The 21,546-nt window shown below is 45.5% G+C and overlaps 2 protein-coding genes across 2 annotated transcripts in view; both read right to left on the bottom strand.

Annotated features, from left to right (window-relative positions):
- The window catches only part of RAB27A (RAB27A, member RAS oncogene family), a 46,693-nt gene extending 31,631 nt beyond the window's left edge, over window positions 1-15,062 (bottom strand). Inside the window, exon 1 of the mRNA XM_080934326.1 lies at window positions 14,965-15,062. The gene's annotated coding sequence lies outside the window, so the exon portion shown is untranslated. The remainder of the gene's footprint in view (window positions 1-14,964) is intronic.
- A 3,293-nt stretch (window positions 15,063-18,355) lies between these two features.
- PIGBOS1 (PIGB opposite strand 1) lies at window positions 18,356-21,538 on the bottom strand. Its single transcript, XM_080933996.1, has 2 exons — window positions 21,411-21,538; window positions 18,356-18,686 (listed from the first exon to the last, which is right to left on the bottom strand). The coding sequence occupies exon 2, from the start codon at window positions 18,619-18,621 to the stop codon at window positions 18,457-18,459; it is 165 nt and encodes a 54-aa protein (XP_080790122.1). The 5' UTR covers window positions 18,622-18,686; window positions 21,411-21,538; the 3' UTR covers window positions 18,356-18,456.
- Between the last annotated feature and the right edge of the window lie 8 nt (window positions 21,539-21,546).

Raw genomic sequence — 21,546 nt, 5'->3', positions numbered from 1 at the left:
GTGTGTCTTTTAGAGTCTATGTGTGCCAGCAAACTGGGTGTCAAAGAGCTGAAAACATCTCGAGGTGGAGAACCTGCTGGGGTTTTTTTGTTTTTTTGGTTTTTTTTTTTTTTTTAAATATGAGCCTTGTAGAACAATATTTGTGTATAATCTTGATTTTTAAATTAATTAATGCGAAATAAAATGTGTTTGTTTTCCTTGAATGATTTAGGAAGTCATACTAGACATTCCAAACCGGCCACACTGTGTCTCCAGGATTGAGTACCTGTCCCGAGGAAGACCTAGGCTCTAAGGGAAGACTGACCGGCTTTGATGTACAAACTCACCACTTTGAGAAAGTTACCCAAGCTTTCTGTCCCACCATCCCATCCACAGGAAGGCTGACAGGCTTGTGTTATAGGGACTGAAGCCTGCAATGCCTATGAAGTACCGAAAGCAGTTTGTGGGGACAGTGACATGGCCCGCTGGGTACAGGTGGCAAAGCTAGAGGCCTGAGCTTGATCTCTGGGAATCCTATGGAGGAAGAAGAAAATCAGCTCTTTCACACATGTGCTGTGGCACAAATGCACCAGCACACATGCGTGCACACACGAGTACTCATGTTTAAAAAAAAAATTTAAAAAATCTGTTTGGCATGAGGTATATGCCAAAAGCTAATTTGCCTCTGTAACAAATGGCTCCAGGTGACTATTGCGTTTCATGTCTTTTATTGGTTTATATTTCATTTTTCCCTCCCCACCCATGCTGTCAATCAGTCAGCTGTCCCTCAATACAGTCAGTGTGCCCTTCTAGAACAAGCTCTGCCATCTACTAGCATGCTATTGCTCAGTGATTGGGCACCAGGTCACCAGACAGCCAAGCTTACTGAGCGGCGTACGGCACGGAGGGAAAGGGCGCCGAGACATGTCTCAGAAGTCTTGACTGCATCAGATTGGCAAGTGTCCTTATAGCGGTCATCTGTGTGATGAACAGAGCCCCGTGGCTCACCTCCTCACTGTTACCTGCGGGTCAGGAGGATACCAACATGGTGACCGACTCCCGGTTTGCAAAGACGGTCAGATTTAAGTCGATGAAAGGCCCTGACAAACCAACTGTGTCCCTGACCTGGATGATAAAGGTAAAACCAAAGGTGGACACTATTTTGAAAGGCTGCTGACGCCTAGATGAGACAGCATTTCCCAATTCCTCACACATGTGGAAACGGTGGCCCCAGCTGCACCCAGGGCAAGTAGCCGTCATGTGGGGTGAGGAAGCATCCTGACTAAGAAACAAGCAACATGCATTTGTTTGTCCTGGATGTCACATTTTGAGTTTCTTTCTTTTCTTTTCTTTTCTTTTTTTTTTTTTTTTTTTTGGCTTTGTATTTTTTTTGAGCTAGGATCTCACTATACAGCTCTGGCTGGCCTGGAACTCACTATGTAGACCAGGCTAACCTCAAGTTCACAGAGATCTGCCTGCCTGGGTCTCTCAAGTAGTGGGATTAAAGGCCTGTGTCACCACACCCTGACAATGCTGGCTTCTTATGAAATTTTCTCCATCTCTGTCTTACACAATTGGTGTCTGGATTAAGACATACTTAAATATTTAATAATTGGGACCAGAGAGATAGCTTGGTGGTTAAGAGCACTGGGTGCCCTGGCAGAGGACCTGGGTTCCCAACACCAAAATAACCCACAACCACCTTTATCTCCAATTCCAGGAAATCCAACGCCCTTTTCTGACCTCCAAAGGCTCTAAACACACATGGCAGACAGACAGACAGACAGACATTCAGGCTCACACTCATACACATAAAAAATATTATAAATCTTTAAAAATTAATAGTTCAGTAACATTAACCATTCTCCTCTACAAAGGCTGGAGCTTACTGTGTTTTCATGCAAGTTTCCTTTTCCCCCATGTGAGAGGGAGAGGGAGAGGGAGAGAGAGAGGGGGGGGGTGGGGGGAGGGAGGGAGGGAGGGAGAGAGAGAGAGAGAGAGAGAGAGAGAGAGAGCTCTTCAGGAGTTCTCCACCTTGGTTGTGTTTTACAACTTACTACGTTTTCATTCATCTCTCTTGTATGCAGGTTGTCTGTATGGTCACCACACTGGGCCTCCTTGTGGAAGAAAAGGACCGAAGTTGGTTCTCTTCCCCCAAGTTCACGACCCCAGGATCGAACTCAGGTGGTCAGGTTTGGCAGGAAGCAACGTGACGCACTGAGCTATCTCACCAGCTCTCGTTTCATCTTTGTTTTAGATGAGACAGTATCTCACTGACTTGCCACCTGAAGGTCTAACTAGGCTGGTTGGCCAGTAAACCCCTGTCTCTGTTTCTCCCGTGCTGAGATTATAAGCACACCATTTTTGTTTCGTTTGGTTTGTTGTTGTTGTTGTCATTGTTTGAGACAGGGTTTCTCTGTGCCCTGGCTGTCCTGGAACTCACTCTGCAGACTAGGCTGGCCTAGAATTCATGGAGATCAGCCTACTTCTGCCTCCTTAGTGCTAGAATTAAAGGTGTATAAAACACACCCAGCACACACATGGCTTTTTTTACATGGCTCTGTGAATCGAACTCAGGCCTTTATGCTTGGGCAGTACGCACTTTATGGATTAGGCATGCTCCTAGGACTGCCTTGGGGTATTTATTGGAGTAACAGTTTCTAACCTTTCCAATAGATAGACATTGGTTAGCAAGAACTCACAAAGGACACCTGGCATCACACCCAAAGTTGAGTTTCAATTTGAGTCTTGACTTTCCTCCTTCACAGCAGTGCCAAGTCATTTAGTGTCCCACTGGGCTGCCAGAGGATTCTATGTCACTCCCATCTGAAAAACAGACTCTGAGCACATGAAACCCCATTTCTGACCTCAAAGCTGGAGCAATTCACTATTCCACAGATGTTAACTGCAGCTCGCAGGAAGTTGCTCACGTCTGAGCTCCTCACAAGCACAAGGACAAAGTCGCTCGCCATAGGAAGTTACAAAAGTGTGTGTGTGTGGGGGGGGGGGAAATAACAGAAAAGATCACAAGTTACTCAAAACCAATACATGGCCTGGCCTCCCTCAAGAGGCAGCAGGGATGCGGAAGTGGTCAGGCCTAGGGGACTTCTCTCAGCTACAAAGGCCCTCTTCTGTTTGTTCGAATATTCTCCTGCTGGTTTCCCAGCCAGCACCCAAGACCTGTGAACACAAAACAGCACCACAAAACCTCAAGGCTGGAGAAACGACTCAGAGGTTAAGAGCACCAGCTGCTCTTCCAGAGGTCCTGAGTTCAATTCCCAGCAACCACACGGTGGCTCACAACCAGCTGTAATGGGACCTGATGCCCTCTTCTGGTGTGTCTGAAGACAGCACCTCAAGAAGCCTTGAGGATGGTCTGTGCCAACCAGCTAGGGCAAGAGACAGCCCCAGACGGGGTTTGGTCAGGGGTCCATGGGAAGACACTTCTGAGCCTTTGATAAAACCTCCAAGCTCTGAGCCCCACCTGGGCCTCTGAATCAGGATTCCAGGGAAAGTCTGCATTAATTACTAGTTTACCAGGGGCTCCCTGGCGCTGCATAAGGTTTGAGAGCCACTATATTCAGAAGACAGTGTGCAGAGCCATGACTAGGTGAGAAGTCTGCAGGTGAGGGCGGCGTTCAGCCTCCACCAGCCCTAGGTTCCAAATCTATAAAACAGATCACAGTATCTCCTTAGCAGGATCCTCATGAAAACAAAATAGCAAGTAAGTGCTCCAAGGCCAGTGCCTCGCCCACAGCAGGTGCTGGGCAGGACTTTGTCTGTTCTCCACCTTGTGTGACATTCCTAAGAAAAGATCCTAAGGACAGCTCAGGTTTTGAATAGGTGTTCCTAAGCAAACCAGATGGTGTGCTTAATAAGGTATGGCTTCCTCCTTAGTGAGTCACTAGCCGTGAAAGCCAAGGTCAGCAGTGTTAAGGAAAGATTGCGCTCTGACCCACAGATCATGTTGTTCAGCTTGTGGGCACTGGGTCGGTCACCCTGGTAGTTTTAAAACACAGACCCTGCGCTGGCCAGCTTCAGATCCAGCAGCTCAGGGGTGGGGCTGTGAATTTGCCTCTGTAGCACATTCTCAGGTAGTATTCACATTGCTGGGCTTAGATGAACTAACGGAGGGCTTTACAGCCCCCCACATCTAACACCTAATTCACAGGACATGGTGAACCGGAAAGGAAAGCCATGCCTGAGGGTTTCCTGTTTGACACCAGCCTGGCTAGTTACAAGTTAAACAAAGCAAACCGTAATGAGCCAACAATTTTTGAGGCTCTGTGTGCTGTCTCCGCCCTAATAATCTTTTCTTACTATTTTCTGAATGATGCAGAGAGATTTTCCTGAGCTTAGGACCTCAGGATAGAGAGCATCACTGTATCCCAGACCTGGCAAAGAGTTCTTTTTAAATAAAAGCTGATTTCTTTGGGCTGAAGAAATTAAGAACAGCTGCTGTTTTTGTTTGTTTGTTTGTTTGTTTTGTTTTGTTTTGTTTTGTTTTTTCAGAGACCCTGCGCTTGATTCCCAGCACCCAAACCTGATGGTTTGCTTAATAAGCCAAGTCTTCCACGTTAAAGAGTCACCTACTGCAGAAGCCAAGGTCAGCAGCGTTAAGGAGAGATTGGGCTCACTAATGCCAGTCCCAGGGGATCCAATGTTCTCTTCTGGTGTCCTTGGACACTGTACATGTATGGCACACATACACACATGCAGGCCAAACACTAATACACAACAAACAAAGAAAAACACTGATTCCTGAGGCCTAACCTCAAACCTGACAGACTACAATTGTCGAAGGAGACACACTATGTGCTACTTTTTTTTTTTTTTTTAACATGCTGCTTTTTGAAGAGGCTTTAAAGAGACATAATGAAACTGTCATGTGACTGTCACGAGGCTCATCTCTCTGGCTCCCTGCAACGTAAAGCCCTGAGGAGTTGGGATTCTTTGACCTTACACAGTCAGTGTTCACAGTAACCTCTTTCTGTGTTGGCTCCCTAGGGAGGTGGGGATGAGCTTTGTTGTTGTTTAAGAAAATGCCTGAGCTGTTTGAGGGGGTGGTGGAAGGATGGCTCAGTGGTTAAGAATACTGACAAAGGACCTAGGTTCAATTCCCTACACCAACATGGTGGCTCCCAACCATCTGTCATGTCTGTTTCAGGGTCCAATGCCTTCTTTTGACTTCCATGGCACAGGCTAAATATTCATACACATAAAAAATAAAAGAAATCTGAAAAAAAAGGAATATTTTCTATGTACTAACAAACTGGTATTTTGGATTCAGTTATTTAAAATAAAGTTCAGGAGCTAGAGAGATCTCTCCGTGGTTAGGAGTACTTGCAGAAGACCCAGGTTTGATTCTCAGCACCCACACATGGGCCTTACCTTTAATGCCAGATCCAAGAGCTTTGAAACACTCTTCTAGTCTCTGAAGGCACTAGGCACACACATGATACACAGACATACATATAGGAGGTCACACGTAGGCATCAAATAACATACAATATAAAAGGAAGCAGACGTCTCTAACTGCCTATTCCCTTATTTACCCGTTAACTATTAACCTAGCATTCACAACCTTCTAGGTCAGTGGCACTCAACTTGTGGATTGTAACCCCTTTGGAGAGGGTTGCAGATCAAATCTCCTGCATATTAGATGTTTACATTACAGTTCGTAACAGTAGCAATATTATAGTTATGAAGTGGCAACAAAGTAATTGTATGGTTGGGACTCAGCACAGCATGCAGAATGGGTATTCGGAAGGTTGAGAGCCACTGTTCTAGGTAATTTCTAGGTAGTCAGCCATAGCGGCTCAAACAGAGAGCACGTTAGCTGGAAGGGACAGGCCACAAGCAAGATAAACCTAAAATAATCTCAACAAGAAATAGATCCATAGAGATAGTAACTTGGTGACAGCACCAAATGGTCAGAGGGACAACTGGAGCAGAAGCTGTCTGTGGGTTGACAGAAAATTCACCACGAGGGACAAATAGAGCCCTTGTGGCAGACACTTCTGGGCAGCTTTAATGTAAGTCAGGGCTGTAAGATACTTGCTCATTTCAGACAGTTTCAAGGAAGATGCCTCAGTAGTCAGTAAAATTCCACCTGGAAGTCTGGGGTTGGAAGGCAGCTCTTGGGGTAGAGTACTAGCTTACCTTACATGCAGCCCCGAGTTCCGTGTCTAGCATACCCGGAAGTAAAGGCAGGAAAGTCCAGGACACCCAGGACTATTCAAGGGTTTCAAAGTCAGTCTAGCATACCCAACAGTCTATCTATAAATACATGAATGAATGAATGAATGAATGAATGAATGCCACTTTCTCTGAGCATTCCAACAACACAGTTTTGGGACTGCCTACCTCACGGCTGGCTCCAGTGAGGAAATCTCAATGTAGACACGTTTAAAAGGTTTCTCCTGGAGCCCTCCCTGATGTCAATCACCCAGTAGTATGGTACCTAGCTTCAGACCTAGGGGACTAAGGGAAAAGCATGCTGAGCCACAGAATTTTCAAGGCCCCTCCCAACCAGATCACAGTCACACAATTCTGTTGGTGTATCTAACAATGTTTCCTTATCTGGGCAGGATACAGGCCGAAGAGTTAGGAGAAGACATCCACGACTGACTCCCAAATACCGGAAAACTCCCAGCCAAGCAGAATGAATGAAGACACTGCCCAGTCTCAATATTTTCTTGGCTCCATGGTACAAAGCTATAGGAGGCTGCTGGGAATTCAGGAAGCACAGACACAGGTAAGCTGAAGACTTGGGGTGTCCACAGGCTTTGTCTGCCCAGGTCCCTGTCACCATTTGGTTATACCCCTTTTGGGGGTCACAGACATTTCAACCCAACCTCTTGCTTGACCACAGGGCCTACTCTTCTCATGAAATGAACCTGGTTCCATCAAGGACCTCACTAGTCTATGAAGGCAGGACCCTCACACCCCACTACACAGCAGCAACCCTTCTAAGAATTAAAAACATATATAGGCAACCAGGAAGAGTGGGGCACGCCTTTAATCCCAGCACTTGGGAGGCAGATGCAGGTGAGTCTCTGTAAGTTTGAGGTCAGATGGTCTACAAAGTGAGTCCAGGACACCCAGGGCTATTACATAGAGAAACTGTCTTAGTCGGGGTTTCTATCCTGCACAAAACATCATGACCAAGAAGCAACTTGGGGAGGAAAGGGTTTATTCAGCCCACACTTTCCACATTGCTGTTCATCACCAGAGGAAGTCAGGACTGGAACTCAAGCAGGTCAGGAAGCAGGAGCTGATGCAGAGGCCATGGAGGGATGTCACTTACTGGCTTGTTCCCCCTGGCTTGCTCAGCTTGCTTTCTTATAGAACCCAGGTCTACCAGCCCAGGGGTGGCACCACCCACAATGGGCTGGGCCCTCCCCCTTGATCACTAGTTGAGAAAACACCTTACAGCTGGATCTCATGGAGGTTATTTCCTCAAGGGAGGCTCCTTTCTCTGTGATAACTCCAGCTTGTGTCAAGTTGACACAAAACCAGCAAGTACAGAAACCCTGCCTCAAAAAAATCAAAACAAACAAATGGACATATATAGGCACTGTCTTTGTGGGTGTTCTATTGCTGTGAAGAGATACCGTCGCCATGGCAACTCTTAGAAAGGAAATCATTTTAATTGGGGGCTGGCCTACAGTTTCAGGTTTAGTCTATCATCATCAGGATGGGGAGTCTGGCCTCACATGGTGCTGGAGCAGTAACTGTAAGATCCACAGGTGGGGGAGCATGGATTTTTGAAACGTCAAAGCCTAGCTCCAGTGACACACTTCCTCCAATAAGGCCACACCTATCCAAGTGAGTATGAGACCAGCCAGGGACTATATATAAAAGACCTGTTCTCAAACAGACAGATAGGCAGACAGGCAGACATGGAATCCCCCCCCTGGTGGGTTTTGGAATGATGACCCTTGTTGCACACTGCTAGTGTGATACCTCGCAACCCAACCGATTTTCAGTGATGTGGAAAAGTAGGCACCCCAGTGAGTCCTAGAAGTTGTGGGTCTTTCATTTTCAAGCATGGGACACAGAGATGAGTGACTTTCCCCACACCCACAAAAAAAGAAAGGAAGAAAGAGAAAACCCCCACAGTCTGCTTTATGTCCTCATTCAGAGCAGAGAGGGATGATGAAGGCGAAGCCCAGAACAACCATCAAACAGGCTGCGTAGCCACCCTGAGCCCTCACAGGCTCTTTCTAGGAGCTGCCCGACTGCTGAGCTCCTCCTGGTATTCCCTACTGTTCAAGTAAGACTCGGAATAAAAACTAACATGAGAAATTAAGAAACCCTGCCCACAAATGTGGATTAATATCTTTATTTCCCATACTCTTTTTATTGCAGTTTTTAAAAGTTTTATGTAGGACCCAGGACGCAATTCGGTTGGTAAGGTGCTTGCCTGGCACACATGAAACCCTGGGTTCAATCCCTAGTACACACAAATGGAGAGCGGTGTCTGGCCTGTAATCCTAGCACTTGGGAGTGGGAGGCAGGAGGATCTGAAATTGAAGGTCATCCTTGGCTAAATAGCAAGTTCAGGCCAGTCTGAACGATAGGAGACTCTGTCTCAAAGACACACATTATTCTTAGGTAACCCACACGGGTAGAAAGAGGCTCACGGGTGTCAAGCAAGCACGTGCTGAGGTGTCCCCAGCCAGGAACAAGAGATTTTTATCTATGCATCTGAAGAGACCAAAGCCTTCCATCTCGCTCCCGAGCCAGGCCTGGAGAATTAAAGTGCTCACTCTGTTACGGTTAATCAGGTGATTGATACCTTGTCTCTGCCTCCAGTGACACAAATACATAGTAGATTAGTGCGCAGGAACACCCAGAGGATCCGCCATCCACCCATGTGGTTGGCCGAACCTCAGCAAACAAGATAGAACAGACTTTCCTGTTTCCTGGCAACCGACTTTACTATGCTTTGACCTGGCATCTGGAAAGGCTTGACATGAAATAACCATCCAGGTTGTGAGAAAACACCAGGGGCTCTGAAATACCATTTCCCTAGCGGCAGACAAAACCGTGTTCACTCTCAGGATTCCCTTCCAAACTTCCTTCCTTCCTTTCTTTAAAACGAGATTTATAAGTTTTTCTCTGTGTGTATGGGCGTTTTGCTTGTCTGTATGAATTATACCACGTTCATGCCCACAGAAGTGAGAAGAAGGTACTGGATCCCCTGGAACTAGACTTATAAAGTCTTTTTTTTAAGTATTCTAAAGTTTACTTACTTGTGTGAATGGGTTTTTGTCTGTATGTATGTATGTATGTATGTATGTATGTATGTACATATGTATGTGTGCCACATGCACACCTGGTACCTGAGGGCATTAGACGACAATGTCTCCTCTGCGACTGGAATTACAGATGGTTATGAGCCATAATATAAGTGATAGGAGCCAAACGTAGGACCTCTGGAAGAGCAAAAAGTGCCACCCCACTCCACCCCATTCATAAGTTCTTAAGGGAGGCACTGTGCCACTGGTGTGGGCTCTGGTCCCTCCTCCTAGTCTACGTAACTTGGACAGACTTGGCCTCTGCAGGAGGGGATCTCCTTAATATGAAAAACTAAAGTAAAACTAATGTTCTCGTACTTGGTTCTAGCTCTAGAGCCATTAACAGACTCTATCACCATGGAGACAGCTACTAAGCTATAGCTCAGCAATGCATGAACTACATCATGCATTTCCTGTGTATTGGCATGACCTCTAACTAGAACTGTTCACATTTGTATTTTGGAGTATGGCGTGATGGTGCACACTGCCATGAGAAGGCAGAGTCAGGGAGATCAAGAGAAGAATTTAACCATTTTATTTGATCATTTTGAAACCCTGTCCTCAAATTAGAATTTCTTACAGGTATAGTTAACACACACCTGTAATCCTAGCATAAATCAAATACTTAGAAGTTCAAGGGCATCCTCAGCTACATAGAGTTCCAGTCTAGTCTGGTATACATAAGATCCAATTAGACAAGAAAGAAGGAAGGGGGGGAAGAGAAGAAGAGAGAAGAGGAAGGGAGGGGAGGAGAGGAGAGGGAGAAGGAGAAGAAAAGAGAAAAGAAAGAATGAAAGAAAGGAAAGAAGGGAGGAAGAGGAGAGAGACACATGGAGAGAAACAGAAAGGGAGAGGGAGAAAAAAAACAGAAGGAGACAGGAGAGGAGGGGAGGCAAGGGAAGGGGAGGGGAGGATGGGGGAGGGGAGGATTGGGGGGAGGGGAGGGGAGGGAAATGGAGTGAAAAGAGAAAATTTCCAACCCTTTTAGGCAAGGCACTCAATTTTAATTGACAATAAATAAAATGTGTTAATGGACCCCAAATAACACGAGAGAATTGATGAGCCCCCACCCTGGAGGCCCAAACCAGCTGCTCACCACTGTCCTGACCCCAGGACGGCAGGCTCACTAAATGCTTTTATCTCCCGTGTCTGCTCTCTGGCTAATCAGCTTAGGGGAAGCCAGATCATCAACTCAAATTTCCTGATCACCAGTGGAGGAGGAACAAACACAGTCCAAGCAAAACTGAGGAGGCACAGAAAGAAGGACTTTCTAAGGGAAGCACTTACTTCCTCAGGAGCCAATCACATTCTTAACAGGGACAAGAGTTTTCTTCTTGGGGACTCAGGCTTTAAAACTGTAAGAGTTGTTCTGCCCTTCAGAAACATCAAACTTACTCTATTTTATTTGGGAAATATGTTTTATGTGTGTGTATAACTACCACATACATATGTTAAAATAATTCTTTCCTATTTCATAGTGAACCTATAGATGAGACATGTCTCGAGAAATAAAACAAAAAACACAAGGCTTTAGAGTATAGGAAGGAATGGAGGGAAGGAGGGAGGGAGGGAGGGAAGAAAAAAGGCAAGAAGGAAAAGAAAGAGAGGAGAAAAGGTAACATATAAAATTAGTTATCGTACTTTATAGGCCAAATTAGTTTGGTTCTCACTGGGCAGTTTCCCAATGCCTCATTCAGTGGGAGGCAGTAGGGTAAGGCGGTCTATAAAGATGCCTGCTAAGAAAGTAGGGACTTAATGGTTGCTTCCCAACCTTTGTGGTCTCAACCCCTTTGGAGGGTCAAATAATCTTTCGCAGGGATTGCCTAAGACAATTGGAAAAGACAAGCATTTATATTATGATTCATAACAGTATCAAGATTACTTATGAAGTAGTAATGGAAATAATTTTATAGTAGGGGTCATCACAACTTGAGGAACTGTATTAAAGGCTCGAAACATTAGGGAGGTTGAGAACCGACAAACTGGACAGATGCTCCTGGAGTTTTATCCAGTTACTCAAGTGCACATTCAGCCACAGTCTTATGCTGCTGGGTTTTGCCTCTGACTCCTTAAAAAGTAAAATTCAAAATGAGCCAGAGCGGTACTCTGTTTCCAGGCTGATAGGATTTAATTAAGCATGGGCTGGGGAGGGGGGGGCTCAGCGAATGGGAGAGCACTTGCCTAGCATATGCCAGGCTCCAGGTTCAAGCCCCAAGAATGAAAGGGTGTAGTCATGGAAATGGGCCAAGACACAGAAAAACAGCTGACAACTGAAAGTAGTTACACAATTAAGTGCCAACAGCCACTTCTGTTAGAAGCCACAGAAAGATCCATTCGTTATAGTGCAAAATATTCATAAGCAATTAATGTCCATTTCCTTCGATTTCCAAGAACTCCACTCCTGCCCTAGAGTAACATAAGAGGCCAGAAGATAGCTCAGCTACTAAACAGCCCTGCCTAATTTTCTCAGTGCCAGGGCAGAGGGCTGCCTGCTGCCACCATCACAAGACAGATGTGTGGAAGGAACGGTGAGGGAAAACCAGCAGAGCCATTACTACTCAGCCTTCTATCCTTTATAAGCTCATTCTGCAGGCTGGCCTGAAACTCCCTAGGTAGCCAAGGATAACCCTGAACTTCTGATCCTCCTGCCTCCATGCTCGAAGAGAGTATCAGGGCCCCTGGAACTGGAGTTATAGGTGGTTGTGAGCTGCCATGTGGGTCCTGGGAATCGAACCTTGGTCCTCAGAATGCGCCTAAGTGCTGAGCCATCCCTCCTACAGTGGACACAGTAGTGAGTGTGCCTGGTCCCTGGCCCTCACAGTGGGTGTAGCACTACAAAGGGGAAGAGGACAGGTAGATAGGAGGCAGGCAGGACAAAGTGGGGGTGCTATTTCAAATGGGGTGTCATGTCAGTAAGAGGGCCTGTCTAAGACAAGTGAAAACAAGAACAAGTGAAGAGCATTCGGGGCACACAGAATGCCAAGCATGGGGCCTGAGGCACAGGAACAAAGCAAGCAAGAATGCTGGTACCTCAGAGTTTTCACTGCCACAAAGAAACCTTTGTTTTTCTCTTTCCTTCTTTCTATCCTTCTTTCTTTCCTTCTCTTACTTCCTTTCTTTTCCTTTCTTCTCCTCCTCTTCCTCTTGTTCTCCTCTTTCTCCTCTTCTTCCTTCTTCTTCTTTTTTGACAGTTTCTCTGTGTAGCCCTGGCTGTCCTGAAATTAACTCTGTAAACCAGGCTGGCCTTGAACTCACAGAGATCTATCTGCCGGCCTCTGCCTCCTGAGTGCTGGGATTAAAATGTATGCCACCACTGAGAACCTTGTTTCTCATTCTGGGATGAAAGCAGAGTTCAGAGTGAGTGAGTGAGTGTGTGTGTGTGTGTGTGTGTGTACAGGTGACCTCTGTGTTGTGGGAAGATTATAGATATATAAGAACAAGGTCGGAAGTACCTGAAGAGGCGTTAGCAGGAACACAACTGGAAAAGGTAGTAGGAATGGGTGCAAACAGTAGAGAAATGGCTATTATGTCAGACGTGATCATGGCCAGGAATAGGGCACACCTGTAATCCCATTCAGGAGGCTGAGGCCTAGGCTACACACTGGGTTCCAAGCTATCCTGGAATACATAATGGAAGCATGTTTCAACTACCACACCCTTACTCCCCACCAAATAATAATAATAAAAAAAGAGTAGGTTCGATACCTCAGCAGTTACCGTCAAGTTACACAACTGAATCAAATCCTGGATCACATGGTGGAAGGAAAGAGCCGCCTCCCATGAGCTGTTTTCTGACCTCCCATACACACGTGCCATGCACAAATGATAAATATTTAATTTAAAAAGGTCTACTTTTATTTCATGTGTATGAGCATTTTGCCTACATTGATATGCATGCAACACATGTGTGCAGTGCTTTCTGAGGCCAGAGGAAGGAATCCAGCCCCTGGAACTGAAATTACTAAGAGTTAATGAGCTGCCATGTGGATGCTGGGAACTAAACCAGGTCCTATGCAAAGGCAGCAAGCACTCCTAGTCACTAAACCAGCCCATTCAGTGAGTGCACATTTTACAGTTTATTTATTTATTTTTAATTACATGTATATGTGTGTGTGTGTTTGATTTTGTGCACACGCATGCAATCCTGGCAGAGGCCAGAAGAGAGCACTGTATTCTCTGAAGTCAGAGTTACAGGCAGTTGTGAACTGTCTGTCTGATGTGGGTGCTAGGAACCAAACCTGGGTCCTCAGGAAGAGTATATGTGCTCTAAATTACAGAGCCAATTCTCCAGCCACTTAAAGAGTTTTTAAAGCAAAATAATAATAATAATAATAATAATAATTTAATTATACTCAAGTTAGATTCAATAAAATTTGTTCATGTTGAGCAGGAGACATGGAAGAATAAAGAATTGAGGTGATTCTGGAGTGTTTGGTCTGAAGTTCTGTAAGAGTGAAGTTTCTTTACTAAGATGAGGAAAACAGGTATCAGGAAAGAAAGTTAAAAATCTGGTTCCCAAAGATGGCTTCCCACTTCAAAATGCCTCTGTGTGCTCTAAAGCCAAGGTAGCAGAATTGAGAAGCTGACCATAAATTCCACACGGAGATGCAAGAGACTCTGCACATCACAAAAACAGTCTTAAAAGGTGGGGGCGGGGCAAAACTGGAGGCCGGGCACTCGGCACTCGCTGACTTAACACTTCTTGGGCTAAATAGGCGCAGAGGCAGAGGTAAGATCTCTGTGAGTTCAAGATCAGCCTGATCTACATAGTGAATGCAGGCCAGCCAGAGCTACACACAGTGAAGCCTCCAGCTCAAAAACAAAAAGACAAGTTTGATGGGTAGTGATGGAGGAAGCCACTTAATGTTGACTTCTGTGCTCTACATACATACGTATGGGCCTGTGCACACACACACACACACACACACACACACACACACACACACACACACACACCCTTTCTTTTTGCTGGTGTTGTTTTTTGTTTTGTTTTGAGACAGAGTCTCCTGTAACCCAGGCTGGTCTCAAGCTCACTGTGTAGCAAAGGCTGACCTTAAACCCCGGATCCTTCTCTGTCCACCTTCCAAGTGCAGAAATTACCTTTGCCATGTCGATTTCACTCTACAGAGGGCTTTAAAGAAACGAATAAGAAATGTCTCTGGCCTTCCTCAGCCGACTGGGCTGAACAGCTAAGGCAGAACAGCTGTTAGCCCTTGCGCTTGAAAGAGAAGCCTAGGGAAAATATTACAAGGTGCAAAGCCTAGGGGGTTGCTGAGAAGCCTCAAGATCCCTACATTTCAGAGCTGACTTTCCAAATCGGTACCCAACTACTGGGCCAGAGACCCGGTCTTGGCAAAGTGACCAAAATATGTCAACGTATCAATTCTACCTCCGATAGGGTGACTCTTAAGACTAGGCTGACCAGCTGGATTCTCTGAATGACAGGAGAAGGGAGAGAGCCCTTTCTCGCTCTAAAGACTTTAAAGTCAAAACCCAAGCGAGGGAAGAAGAGAGGGGTGGGCAGACCTACCTCTCCTCCCCTCATTAAAGGGACTCTGGTGGACTTGGACCCCAGCCCCTGGAACTCCAGGGAACCAGCATCCCATCGGAAGATCTGTCCTCTGCCCCCTGGTAGCCGGCTTGCTTGCTACCTGCAGCGCCCAGATAGCAGAGTGCTCACCCGGTTTGGTGCTGTCAGGTGCTGTCCCCGCGGTGTTGCGTCCCTGCAGTGTTAGATTCCCAACGTGCTGCGAGTCCCCGCCGTGCTCTATCCCTTAGGTACTCACTTCCAAATGGAGCTCAAGACCCCAAGCGACTGGCCTTTTTTGGGTGCTTGGCGCTATTTTCCGTCCGGCCCCACATCACTTCCCGTAGAGGAGAGCGCGGTGGGGGCGGGCCCTGAGCGGCCTCCACCTCCGCCTCCTGTCACCTGCCCACAGGCCCCCAGCCACAGAAACGACTGCTCGCCTCGCCTGGCTCGGAAAGGGGTCTCCTCGCCCCTTCTGTAAGGCGTGAGAACCACAGAGGGTGGATTTTGTTGAGACCAACAGAGCCATTCACTAAAAGCTCAAATTGCCCCAGGGTTCGGGCAAGGCGAGGCGTGCCCTGGGGACTCCAAAGGTCTGTCCTAAAAGCTTTTTCACGGCTGTGCATCCTCACTGGAGACAGCCTGGGCATGACCTGCTGGGGTTCCTGGACCTAATGGCGAGGAAAATAGGTAAGATTCAGGCAGAAGAAAATAAACTATTCTGGAAGCAATGGCCAGCAGAGTCTACACACACACACACACACACACACACACAATCTAACTCGGATTACATTCACCCCGAAGTCCTAAAATACTGTTAGGGCAGTTAATACACAGTAAAGAGAAATTATGGGATGGCATAACACACTAAGACCCGTCGGCTCAGCATCCTGTGAACCTTTGCTGCCTCCTAGTGGCCTTCTATCGATGACCAGAGGTTTCTGTGAGCATTCTGGGTCTCAACCTGAAGCTGGATGACCAAATCCATCCAAAGGTGGTTCTGAAGTTAACACACTGGCCTTTGGGCAGCCCCGTTGCTTTCAGAATCTCACTTCCAAGACAAGAAAAATGTTGAGAAGCTTGGGTTAGGCTTCTGCCCACACAATCACTCCTCCAGTCTGTAGCTACTGGGACTGTACCACAGTGCGGTCAGTTTCTCAACTATGGCCAATGAACTTTCTGAGCATGGCAGCTACTGGAGTCGCCCATGCCTTTTTATTTATTTTTTATTTATTCTTTTATATTATGAGTACACTGTAGCTGTCTTCACACACCAGAAGAGGGCATCAAATCTCATTATAGATGGTTATGAGCCACCATGTGGTTGCTGGGATTTGGACTCAGGTCCTCTGGAAGAGCAGTCAGTGCTCTTAACCGCTGAGCCATTTCTCCAACTCTCGCCCATGCTTTTGTAAGTAACCCCAACACACCGGACCTGAACAGAGTCTTTCTATTGTTCTATCAGGGGTGAAGAGAAATAGCTTCCCCAGGAAAAACAAGGCAACCATCTTCCTTCAGAAACTAGCTCTTACAGAGATATCACCTTTCGACACCATCACACTGGGGTCCACTCTTTCTACACACAAACCTTTGGGGGTGAAGAAGGCTTATGAACTCTACTGAGGAACACTGTCACTGGTAATGCTTGGTACTTCTGATCCTCCTGCTTCTATCTGATTGCTGGGATTACACAACCCCATCACTCTGCCCAGAGACTAAGGTGCTGAAACCTAGGGCTTCACCCATTCCCTGAGACTTAACTATGCATCTGGTTCCAAGAATCCATGTCTCAGCCTGGTCTGAGATCATGTGACATACTCCAAACCACCAAACAATGAAAAAAAATGTACCATACCCATTCGTTATACCTGAGCACACAATTCCATGCCCTGAGAATGTCTCTATGTCTGTTTCTCTCTTGCCAGAGCTGAGATAAAAGCCCGTTCCATGAGTCTGGGTCCAGAATGAAAAGATTACACATTAACAGAATCCCAATATACAAAGTGCATCTGTCAAGTAGAGTCTTGGGATCTGAATTACAATTTTCAAGCTGGCTATGGTGGTACACAAATTCAGTCCAAGCACTTGGAAGGCTGAGGCAAGATGATAGGTTTGATGCTGGCTTGAGCTACATTGAGTTTAAGGCCATCTTGGATCATATGACAAGGAACAGAAAAGAGCCAACCCTGATGGCATGGGCCTGTGGTTTCAGGTACTCTAGAGAATGAAGAAGGATAATCACAAGTTCAAGTCCTGTCTGGGCTACTGAGTGAACTCAATGTGAGCCTGGGCAACTCAGTGACATTTAAAATTCACAAAGTGAGTGCTAGAGAGATTGGTTAGTGGTTAGAGCACTTGCTACTCTTTCTGAGGATGGAGGATTAGTTCAGCACCCACTCACAACCATCTTTAACCCCAGGGGATGGAATCTCTTCTTCTGGCCTCACAGACACAAAGCATGTACAGGGTACATATACATATATACAGGCAAACACTTGTACATGTAAAATTTAAGAAATAAAGCGTTTAAAGATTTTAGAAGATGGGATTGTTAGGAGCACCGACTGCTCTTCCAGAAGTCCTGAGTTCAATTCTCAGCAGTCACGTGGTGGCTCACAACCATCTGTAATGGGATCCGATGCCTCATTACAATAAATAATACAATAAAAATTTCTTTTAATTTTAGAAAATAAAAAGGCTGGGCACATGTCAGTGATTAAATACTTATATAGCACCAGGGGGCGCTGGGCTCAGTTTCTAAAACTGGAAAAATATAACACAGCAAACCTCTCACATTTGTGTGGTTTTATTGTACAAGAAGAGGGAATTAAAAATAATGTGTGCATGTACATCTCTGCACAGCAGGAGAGATCACCAAATCCTATTGGACCACAGTGACAGATGGCTGTAAGCCAGCAATTGGGTACTGGGAATGGAACTCAGGACCTCTGAAAGAGCAACCAGTGCTCTTAACCACTGAGCCATCTCTCCAACTCAGAAAAGGGGAATCTTAAAAGTACAGACTAAATTGTCAAACATGCTAAATTTAATTTATTCAGGAGGAAATTGCTGCCCTGTCCTGAAAAGAAGACACAAGACAGCAAAATACCTAAGTGACTGTTAAACTGAACACCTTGGGGCTGGAGCAATGGCTCAACACTAAGAGCACAGGGCAGAGGACCTGGATTCAGTTCCTACGACCAACGTGGCAACTCACAAGCATCTGATTCCAGCTCTAGGAGACTTAGGCCACAGGCACTCGTACTCATGTGCATATAACCCACAAGTGCACACACGACTATATATAACTGAAAAGTATCTTTCTAAATAAAGCATCTTGTTTTGACTAGATATGGCAATGCTGTGTAATCATAACACCAATGGCATGTTTGAGGCCAGCCTTGGCTACAGAGATAGTTCCTGTCTAAAAAAAACAAATGCTAGAAAGCTAAGGTTGGCCAGCCTCAGAAACATAGTGAGCTCTTGCCCCAAAACAAACCAATGAAAAACTACTTTTGTAAATAACTTAGATCCATTACACGATTTATTTATTTAAAACATACCTAAATTCTTACTAAATTAATAGTCCATGTGTGATTTCAATGGAACTTTTAAGCAATGAAAACAATTTCAGTTTATGCAGAATTAGCTCCTCTTTTCCTCTGATTCTTGCAACAATTTCAGCTTTCCTTGTAATTCCTTCTGATCTCTGGAATATTGTTCAAATATTGGTTGATAAATATACATTCCTCCAGCAATCCCAAGGATGGCAGCAAAAAGCACTTGTGGACGCGTCAATCTCCCGAGCATCGCTTTGGTGAGTAGCACACGGGCTGAGGGCGACTGTGCTCTACCGGCAGCAAATCTCTTCAGCTCTGTTTCCAAGAAAAGGGGGATAAAAAATGGACTACTTAGTACAGCAGCCTTTTAGAAACAATTTTAAGTTATGGGGGTATGGGAAGGTGTGTGCGCCTGTGTGCCTGTGGAGACCAGAGAGTGTCAGAACCCCTGGAGCAGACATTACAGGCAGTTGTAGGCTAACACAGGCCCTGGGAACTGAACTCAGGTCCTCTGGAAGAGCAGTTCACTCTGACTCCTGGGCCATGTCTCCAGCCCCACAATTGCCCTTTAGAAGATTCGTTATTACTTTCCTCTGGCATGAATGTTTTTGTAATATTTAATAATCACTAATAAATACAAATACATGATAGCACAGAGGTTTACTGTGGAATATTTTCTAAAATTTCAATTTAGTTGTCAGTAGTTAAAATCCTATTTTACATTAAAATTTTTACTTCTTTCAGGCATGGTAGCACATGCTCATATTCCCAACACTTGGGTCCAAGCAAGAGGATCAAGAACTCAAGGTCACTCTTTGGCTGCATTACCAGTTTGAGGCCAGTCTGGATTCTTTCAAACAAAGAACAAAACAAGTCAACAAAAGGAACCCATAGGGAATGCAAGGTGGTGTGAGACGGAGATGCATCCTCTCCTATTACAGAATGTTCCCAGTGAGTTATTTTGCTTTTATTTGCCTGTTTGTCCTGGTTTTTTATGATCGGCAGGCTGCTCTGGATTACAATTCTGCCTTCACCTCTCCAGTGCTAGGACTACAGGCACCTGTCAGTAACACGGCTGCTGGAAGTCTTCTCAGTGCATTTAAACAGGTAATTCTCAAATACTTTTTACTCCAAAAGGTGCCCGGAAGGAACTCAGAAGTGAGCTTCTCTGTTTAAATTTTGTCTAAAGAATAATAGAGGTGACAAGTGACTTCATTATCCCTTCCTCAGTAGCCACCATCTTTAAGCAAGTTGTATGACAAAAACTATTTTTAAGAGGCTATAAAACTTTAGTGAGCCAGGTGTGCTGGTAGAGGACTCTAATCCCAGCACTAGGTGTGGGCAGACACAGGAAGAACTCTGAGAAGTTTGGGGCCAGACGGATCTACAGAGTGAGTTCCAAGCCAGCCAAGGCTACATAGTAAGACCCTATATCAAAAAAAGCAAAACCAAACAACAATAACAAAAAACTCTGTTGAGTTCTTTTGATACTTTAGGAGAGATCAAATATAAGTCATTTGCATGCCTTCTTTGAGAAAAACAGGGAGGAAAAGAGATTTTGCTTCTATTTCCAACAACAGAAAATAGTAGAAACTAGCAAACACACATAGCACTTTCTAGAAAACAGTGCTGCTTGTCAACCCCCTCAGCAGAGGTCAGAGATTGTGAATGGGAGTGAAGGAGCCACACGCTTTCTGGACTATGGCATGGATTTAATCCAAGCCCCGGGTCACAAAAATAACCAGCAGCTCCTGCACTGTAAAGAGCTTGCCTTTCACAGTTCTCGGGCATAATTTAAACTCAATGAGGAAAGAAAAGCATGTTTTTTTTTTTTCTGGATTATACAGTAGACCACATAAAAGACAACTTTACCAATCTTGCGTTGGTTCAATGGCTGAGAATTTTCAAACAAACAAAAAGGTACAAAAGCCAGAGGCCATTCGGAACTGTAGTGTTGTTGTGCTGTTTTGTTTCTTTAAATCTGAGTCTTTTGAACCTTGGTTTGCTCCACAGAACTTCCCCCCCCCCCCCATGAGAAGATGTTTCCAGAGCAAACAAAAAACAAAACACTTGTTCAACATTCTAAAAGACTAGTTGACTGATCAGAACTATGCAGAGCCAGAATATTGCAGGCTCCAAGGCAAATGCCATGGGCCATCTTTAGTCCCCGAAATAGTCATTTTATAGCCTATCTCTATGTGGACAAACATTTTTATAACTATCGGGTAAAATCCTGGGATGCTGTGACAGGCCCCTCCCTTCCACCAAAGCTAAGACAGTTATTGGGGGCCGTCTGAGACCTGAAGCACAGCCTCCCCCACTTTATTGTGTAGCTCACAACTGATGTTTCCTTCAACACATTTTTTAAAAATTTATTTTATGTGTATGAGTGTTCAACTTCATGTATGTACCTGCAACGGCATGCAAGCCCTGCACCCTCACAGACAAGGAGTCAGTATATGGGTACTGGGAACCAAACCAGGGTATTCTGCGAATGCAGTGTTTTTAAGCCCTGAGCCATTTCTCCAGCCCCCACCAACTAATTTGTTTACATGCCTTGATTGCTGGTCAGGATAGCACATGCTTTTGATCCCAATACTCATGAGACAGAGGCAGGAGTTTGAGGCCGGCCTGGTCTACAGAGCAAGTTCCAGGCCAGCCAGGGTTATATAAGAGTGTGGCCCTATCACAACGACAGAGGAGGCAGAGTGCGGTGGCTCCGGCATTACATTCCAGCACTCATGAGGCAGAGACAGTAGTTCTCTCGAGCGCAGGGCCAGTCTAATCTACATAGTGAGATGAACTCAAGGAAATAAGTAATAAATACATTGATGAGAAAGTAGATAATTAGGTATAGAGAAATCCATCGGGGCGGTGAAAAGCAGATAATAAAAATTCATTGAGTTTAACTTTTTTGTGTCATTGTGAGAACCGTGATGAAATTGTTTCCTCGCGAGGACGTGGCATGAGGGGTGAGCGCCCGGGTCACGCCGGGAGCTGGTTCTCAGAGGGATGCACTGCCTCCCTCTGCTCTGTTACCTCCGAGCGCCTCCTCAGCGGGCGCTGTGCGAGGTGTCAGGCGCAGTAAAGCATCCAGAGTCTTTGCTTTTGTCTTTTCCAGCACCGAACCCCAGAAGGGAGGTTTGCTCCTGACCCACCCGGACGCTCTGCCGCT

This window comes from Micromys minutus (genome assembly GCF_963924665.1).
Source record: "Micromys minutus genome assembly, chromosome: 21".
In the NCBI taxonomy this organism is placed as follows: domain Eukaryota; kingdom Metazoa; phylum Chordata; class Mammalia; order Rodentia; family Muridae; genus Micromys; species Micromys minutus.
The sequence above is the reverse complement of the archived record's forward strand: the minus strand, read 5'-3'. Positions and strand labels throughout refer to the sequence as shown.

Excerpts from the sequence above, each read along its gene's own strand:
- PIGBOS1 (XM_080933996.1), bottom strand. The coding sequence starts at position 18,621 with ATGCTCGGGAGATTGACGCGTCCACAAGTGCTTTTTGCTGCCATCCTT.